This window comes from Primulina huaijiensis, chromosome 6 (genome assembly GCF_012295235.1).
Source record: "Primulina huaijiensis isolate GDHJ02 chromosome 6, ASM1229523v2, whole genome shotgun sequence".
Classification (NCBI taxonomy): domain Eukaryota; kingdom Viridiplantae; phylum Streptophyta; class Magnoliopsida; order Lamiales; family Gesneriaceae; genus Primulina; species Primulina huaijiensis.
Genome location: NC_133311.1, coordinates 15445546 through 15453084, shown reverse-complemented (window position 1 = coordinate 15453084; position 7539 = coordinate 15445546). Strand labels below are relative to the sequence as shown.

Sequence of the window (7539 nt, the reverse complement as noted above, 5' to 3'; positions counted from 1 at the left end):
GATTTTCATCCTGGAAAAAGTGGGAAATCCTATGCATATCATAAATCGAAAGTTAAAGAGTTCGAGTCAGGTGATCATGAAGTTCCGAGTGGACCAAACCCTATTTCAAACAGGTAAATTACTGTGTTTGATAGATCGTCCCCGATGTAAAGCAAAAGATCAAGGAAGATGAAATTAGCTAAAACAATTGTACGTAGTATGTAACGACGCGCGTAAACTGTGCTTTTTCGACATATATATGTCATGTTAAGCCCCATGAATTAATACAATATGTGTTGCGAGAAGTTTGTTGTAGCTAATTATTTTGTTATCTCTTCTTCATCTACCATCATTACACCATTTCTTTGTTTTTTCTTTTCCCTCGAGTAGAATTTTACAGAAATACTTGTAATCTTGTTTGTATTAAAATCAATATCATTAAATGTTTTCATGAAACCTTCAAAATGGCGATTTTCAATTTTTTTTCGCTATTTTTGAGGTACGTTAGATCATATATATATGATCAAGAGCATTTCTTGAGTTAGTTCCCTTTTTTATTTTGGATTCTTTGTTAGGGTTTCTGTGCTCAACAAAAGCCAGCTAGGCTAGGGAACATTTCTAAACTCAATTTTGATTCATTCAATCAATCACTACCGTTAATATTTAAGCTCTATTTTGTTTCAGACATATATTCTGAATATTTATGTAAACACCGTTGAAATTACTAATAAATCGAAACGAGAGATGAGTTAGTAGCTTTCTTTAATTTCTTTATTCCTCTCTTTTTTTTTTTTTTGGAAAGGGGTTTTCTTTAATTTTAGGACGTGGCTTTTGTCATCGAAGGAAAACAAAGCTGATGCCAAAACCATCATATCCCCCCTATCATTTCATAATCATCATTTTCTATTCAACTCATTCTTTAAATTAAAATACTCAGGTGTATATTTTTGTAATTTATGGCAAAAACTTCAATGAGACGGTCTCACTGGTCGTATTTGTGAGACGGATATTTTATTTGGGTCATCCTTGAAAAAGTATTAATTTTTATGCTAAGAGTATTACTTTTTATTGTGAATATGGGTAGGGTTGAGTAGAGCCGTATCTGTGTTGAATGAGGCCTGAAACGAAAAATGAAAAATGGGCCCTCTTGTTGCATTAATAAATATAAAATTCAATTTTCAAATAACAAATATAATAATAAATACATAAATATATCAAAACCAATATATTACATCAATAACAACTCAATAAATATTTAAAATAACTACATAAATACTACTCGTCTAGTTTTTTAGAGACGAAAATATTTATCAAATCTGTGTAATCCAATTGTCAGACCATTTCTTTCTCAATCGACAACATAGTTAGCTCATTTATTCTATANCGGGCCCTGAGGCAACCGCTTGGTTGGCCTCATAAAAGGTACGGCTATGGAGTTGACCTGTCTCACAGATTAAGATCCGTAAGACAGTCTCACATGAGACCCATTCATTATTTATTTATAAAAGTAAAATAAGAATTTGAATATTAAGACTTGAAATCTTTCTTTATCTTGATATTATTAACTATGAAATCTTTGTAATAATTATTTTTATATCCAAACTATACGAATTTTATCGCAAAGTAAAGGCCTTTCTTCTGTAGTACTATTTTTTGTTAAAAAAAATAAACATAAAAATTAAAAGCTCAAACATATACACTTCTAAGGGAAAAAATTGCTTAACTATTAATAAATTTTCTATAATAATTATAATTTTTTTGGTTGAAACTTAATATGAATACGTGACATATCTAATTATTAGTGAGAATGTTCGAATTTTAGATTTTAACAAATAAAAATATGAACTTATATTATATCCATTATTTTTCACAAACGACATGGGTCATGTATATTTGAACATGTCGAGACCTGGTCAAAATATCATATATTAAAAAAATCAATAAATTATATATCCTCAAGATATATTGGGAAAAATAACTCAAAAATATGTCCCATTTATCTGTCTGTAGAAAATAAAGAATATATAATATAAAAAGAATATTGAAATTATTTTAAGTTATTTTTCATTAATCTCTTTAAAATTTAGATACTTTGATTATATTTTGTAGAAATTAAATGTATATTCGACCATCCAATGTGCTTCGATAAAATCGTTTTGCAGCTTTCTGAAAAGCGTGCTAATAATCAATACGCTTCACTCACAAGCTCTGCCAAAATTAAAATAAAGTCTTTTTTGGGTCCATACGCCTATTGCTATTGAGATCACTTTAATAAAATAACCTTCTTTAATTTAAAGTAGTTTTGAATTATTTATTTACTTTTTAAAAACATAAGTCGTATCTTTTTTATGCTTTATACTTGAATTGTGTTGCATTTTGTAGAGGAAAAAAAATTTGGTTTCGAAAAAAAAAATTGGTTTCAAAACCTAATGCAGTTGAAATATTATTTGTTTAATTTTTATCCAATTTTCCGAGAGTGTTGATATGCGGCTTCATGTCAACACTACGTTGAAAAAATTATTGAAATTGAAAAATTATCAAAATTACAAATAAATAAATAAATAAAAACCATCCGGACTACAATTTTTCCTAAAGTGTGAATAGTATTTGATGAATACCAAAGTTACGAAAAAAGAAAGTTAAGAAAAAAAACGATCGCTCATTCAATCTATTGGCTCAGTAACCCACAAACACGGTAGGTGTTTGAGCCAAGAAAAAATGTCAAATTGTGCTGCAGCAACAGCAACAGCAACAGCAACAGCAACACTGGTATTTTTTCTACTTGGTACAAAACATTCCCCCGACTCTAGCTAGCTCCGTGCTGCGTTCAGATGCCCATACTTCTGCATCACTCTCCTAGTGGCAAGAGCAGCAGCCTCACTCGCTTGGATTGTCCCGGTAGCCATGATTGCAGCAAACTCAGTGGTGATCTCCTCTTGAACTTTGTTCCGAACTGTACCAAGGGGGACGCCGGAGACGGGGTTATTAGATGGCTTCTGCTTAGCAACACCAGTGACCGGGGAAGAATTCTTTGCTGTCGGCTCAGCTGCATGGTTCTTCAGTATATCTTCTGCTTTCGATTTTTCAACTTGTTCCTTCTTTTTTGGAGGTTGAACGTTACTGCCACTGGCTGATTTGTTGACGGAACTTGCTGTCTTAATAGAATTAGACACAGCAGCTGGACTAAACTGGGGTGCCTGGGGTACTGCTCCAGCTCTTAATGTAGTTTCCAATTGCTGTATCATAGGCACTGCACCGAAAAGGGCACCATTCAGCGAAAACATGCATAAAAATTGATTCTCAACAGCTTTCTTCTGTTTTATTAGCAATTGCAGAAGGTTATAGACTTATTATAATATACACTTTTGAGCTTTTCGAACCCACTTCGATAATTCAATGAACTTTCCCTACAACCATACAGCTCCCAGAAACTTCCTTCACAGCAGGTGATAACTGAGAAACTGAAGGCTATCAGCAAATTTATTAGTGTTGCTATCAATATGGAATTTTCTTTTTGCATCCAACAACCATATAATCTCATCCAAAATGTTGAGTACTTTATTTCTATTGATGTCAATAAGCTGAAGATGAAATTCAATATATTAAAAGAATAAAAGAGATTATGATCATAAAATGTGTCAAACTTACACATGAGAGCGCCCATCGGGCTGCTTACGACTTCATTGGGTAGATTCAAAATGTAGTCTGGTATCGAAGCACCCACCAGAAACTGGGCAACCTCGTTGCTAAAATTGTTGCAATTATGAGTAAGTAATCTGTAAGTCTCAGCTGTGTACCGATGATCAATCTCTTGTAAATAAGTTTCAAATACGTCCTTAGGCACATGGGTAACACCAAGATCAACAACTTTAAGAGGAGTCCCATAAGGTGTTGTTCCAACTGCAGCATTTTGTATGCCCCCGCCAAAATAGTATTCATTACCATAAACCACAATTCCAGTATGCCTACACAAGCAAAAGCAACATACTTGTAATGTAAAACCCGCCTAAAATGCTCAAAACAAAAGAAGCCAGAAAATCAATGTGCATCAAAGCAACCAAAGTAATATTTAAGTTATCCAACACACAAATATTCCACTCCTTTTTCCCTACCTGGCCTTAAGTGAAAAAAGGAGACAAATCTCATTCTTTTGTATCCACCTACGCAACAATTATAAAATTAAAACCACCCAGCCTAAATTTATTACTCAGAGAACCTTCTAGCCAGAAAAGTGGGTAACTGTGCATCGATCAAAAAAAATTCCTGCCCTCCTTGTTTGGTATCAATTGAAATTTATTCCACAAGCCTGCTCATAAATTGAACACATTCTTCAACACAACTCAGAAATATAAATCTTAATCATGAGAAAGTTAATCCAAAAGTTGCAAATAATCACTCCATAGGAGTCCACCCCTTCACCCAAGGTTTGTCTAAAACCCCGTCACCTCGGTCATACTTGGACGCCAAAGAACAAAAGAGAGAGAGATGTCTCCATTCAAATTCAATAATTTGTACACTGTACAATGTACAATGATTAAGGAATTAATAACATAAGGCAAGAGGAAACATCAATGGTTAATTGATTATATCGAAAAATTGCGTACAACATTCATCAACTTTCTCGCATTAAGAACACAGACAGAAAATTAAAATAAGATAACAAATCAGATGGTACTTTATACTTGTATGAATATGTTCATATGTCAGGGAAATACAGTGCCGAGTTGCATTGAAATGCAGAAATTCTTTCCACCATTATATTACTTGTAGATGATGAGTATTGCACAGAAGAAAAATGAGGGGATTGTTAGGAATGGAATCAAAATGTGATCTATGCTGGGTGCTTTAGTATAACGTACGAAGTGACAACATCTCAAGAAACCATTATGCATACCAACTAAAAAAAAGTTACAATTGAAAATAAATAAAATAAAAACCATGCTGTATATAGTTAAGAGCCTAAGGAAGCCACACTCGAATCTACATAATCTTAGGTTTGCATTTAAAAACAAGTCTTCTATAGTGTAATCTTACCATATGCCTTCAATAGATTTTCCCAAAAAGGTTGTCGATAATTGCCTGGCAAGGCCTTGGCTTAAGTCATAGACATGCAAGGAGACCTTGTAACTCTCCTGCAACAACATAAGGTATGGTAAACTGATATAAAAATCATAATTCAACTCATTTTTTTTCCCTGTTTCTCATGTAACATCAACTTCCTTTTAATGGAACAGAAATAAAGAGAAGGAAAGTGTACCTCTGTCATTTCAATCGTCCACCAAGTATGAAAAATGCTAGAGAATGTAGCAGGTATTTGTATTTTACAGTAATGTTTCGAAGACCTAAAAAAAATTTACAGATCTCAGTCATATACCAAGAAAAAATTGCAAACAGTATGTTCCCCAGCGGCTAAAAGGTAAGATGTCAAACTTTTCCCCACTAATAGCACAGTTTTAACATAAGTGACTTGACATCAACATTAGATGCAAAATATCATTCTCAAAAACAGGTTTTGGTCACTAAAGTCTTAATATAACCCTCCAGTGTCAGCTGTTAAAACAGAAAAAAATAAACCACATAGCAAAATCCAAAAGAGCAAAAATAAACCAGACTATTCATCCGATACTGTAGGTAATCAGGGAATTTTCCAAATGCCCTGCTATTCAGGCATTAAACAGTGAGTCACAAAAATTAAGTGAATTATAATTTAAAACAAGCCTACTCAAAAGACAGCATCTTTCAACCCGGTATCGGTAGTGACAAACAAAGTACGTTGCATAACTGAATGCAATCAAACAGGCAGTGAAAAACAAATTTACAAGAAGGGTAACCAATTAGATCATCAAATAAAAGCAATGTAGGTCAGCAAACCACCATTGAAATCCAGCCCGACACTCGGGAGATGCATACCAAAACTACAGTAAGGGGATAATCATGGAGAATATTCTTTTCCCAAATTACATACCAAAATCAAAACTTCATTCAGATCAAGCTTTCTTCTCCAAACTCCAAACACACCATCCCCAATTCCACCAATTCATTATGCTTATAAAAAATTTAGATCCGCCTTAAAAAGTAATAATTTATTAAAAATCACCAAATTAAAAAATAAACGACACCGTAATCTACAATTCTGCCGCTCAACTACCTCACATCAAACCCGAAACTAAGAGTCCCCCAAAAAAATTTGCAAAATCAAAAGGATTCGTTGATCAATACCCAGAAAACGCACAAAGATCGACCCAAAATTTTCAACCAAGTAATCAAAATTCCAAAAAAAAAAATTTAATTCCTTAAAAAAATGCAAAACGAATGAAAATTCACACGTACCACAATGTCGGCGCACCTCAGGAATTTGCGATAGGATTCTTGTTTTCAATCTTACGGATCAATGACTTTATATTGTGTTAGGGTACCCACATTGTATACCCACTCTCAAATGTGAGTGGGCGTTATAACGCCGTGTGGTGCGGTGTCAGTTTTTTTTAAAAAAAAATTCGATAATTAGCAACGGTTTGTGATAAACTGTCGCTATTTGCGACCGATTTTATTCACCGTCGCTAATTGCAACCACTTTTTTAAAAACCGTCGCTAAAAGCGGGCCCCACCGTGATGAAAGTTGATTTAAATTTCAAATTTGTATGTTTTAAAAAAAAATTCGAAAAATAAAATAAATTAAAAAATAATGTTAAATTAAAAACTAACGTTGTTTTTGTTTTTAAAATTAAAAAATTATGTTAACCACTAGTTAACGGCTAGTTTAATAAAAAAAATAATATATTCATCTATAAATATTCATACATTATACAAATTATTTCAAACATCAAAACATATTATTATTATTAATATAAAATTATAATAATTCAAATTTCTTAAAAAATTTGAAAGTGAATATATTTAATTTAGAGTAAGAGTAAGATGAATGAGTGGACAGCGGGATCTACAAATAATGAGTGTGAATGTTAAAATGAATGTTGGAGAATAGATATGTTGATGTGATGTGTATGTAGTATGTGGATCCTACGATTTTTGCTGAGGTGACCGATGCTCTTAGCGAGGAGAAGTTCGACTCCGTTGTACCACGTTCTAGAACCTACCGGCCAATCACAAGATGACACGTGTGATAATTGGATTTCGTCCTTTTTCCACGTAAAAAAATAAAATGAGAGAATATATTGTTGTAAGATCTTTAAATAAAAATATGATTATTATTTTTCCTAAATAATAATTTAAATAATTGTAAAGAAGTTAGATTTAATTTTAACCCTAAATTCTATTGTATATATATATATATAATGAAATAATTAAAGAACATAGTTTGCTAAAGAAGTTGTTTCAAATATTGTGCGATAATTGTTTGGAATATCTTTATTAAATCCATTATTTGGTTATCCATATATCTAATTTCATCATATCTGGATTGATAAGTAACTCGTGACATAGTGTCACATATCTATTTTTATGAGACGAGTCAAATCAATCCATATTTAAAGTGAAACATAATACATTTAACATAACAATTAATATTTTTCATTAATTTTATCAAATTGGAGATTTGTT

The 7539-nt window shown here is 32.3% G+C and overlaps 1 protein-coding gene across 2 annotated transcripts; it reads right to left on the bottom strand.

Moving 5' to 3' along the window:
* Nucleotides 1-2566: 2566 nt before the first annotated feature.
* Nucleotides 2567-6425, bottom strand: LOC140979657 (uncharacterized). Of its 2 annotated transcripts, XM_073445165.1 has the most exons (5): nucleotides 6310-6425; nucleotides 5237-5321; nucleotides 5014-5111; nucleotides 3628-3944; nucleotides 2568-3229 (listed from the first exon to the last, which is right to left on the bottom strand). In XM_073445165.1, exons 2-5 carry the CDS (start codon nucleotides 5243-5245, stop codon nucleotides 2790-2792), a joined length of 864 nt encoding a protein of 287 aa, XP_073301266.1. In that variant the 5' UTR covers nucleotides 5246-5321; nucleotides 6310-6425; the 3' UTR covers nucleotides 2568-2789. The 2 variants fall into 2 exon arrangements, with proteins under 2 accessions (XP_073301267.1, XP_073301266.1); XM_073445166.1 differs by lacking the exon at nucleotides 6310-6425 and having other exon boundaries at nucleotides 2567-3229.
* Between the last annotated feature and the right edge of the window lie 1114 nt (nucleotides 6426-7539).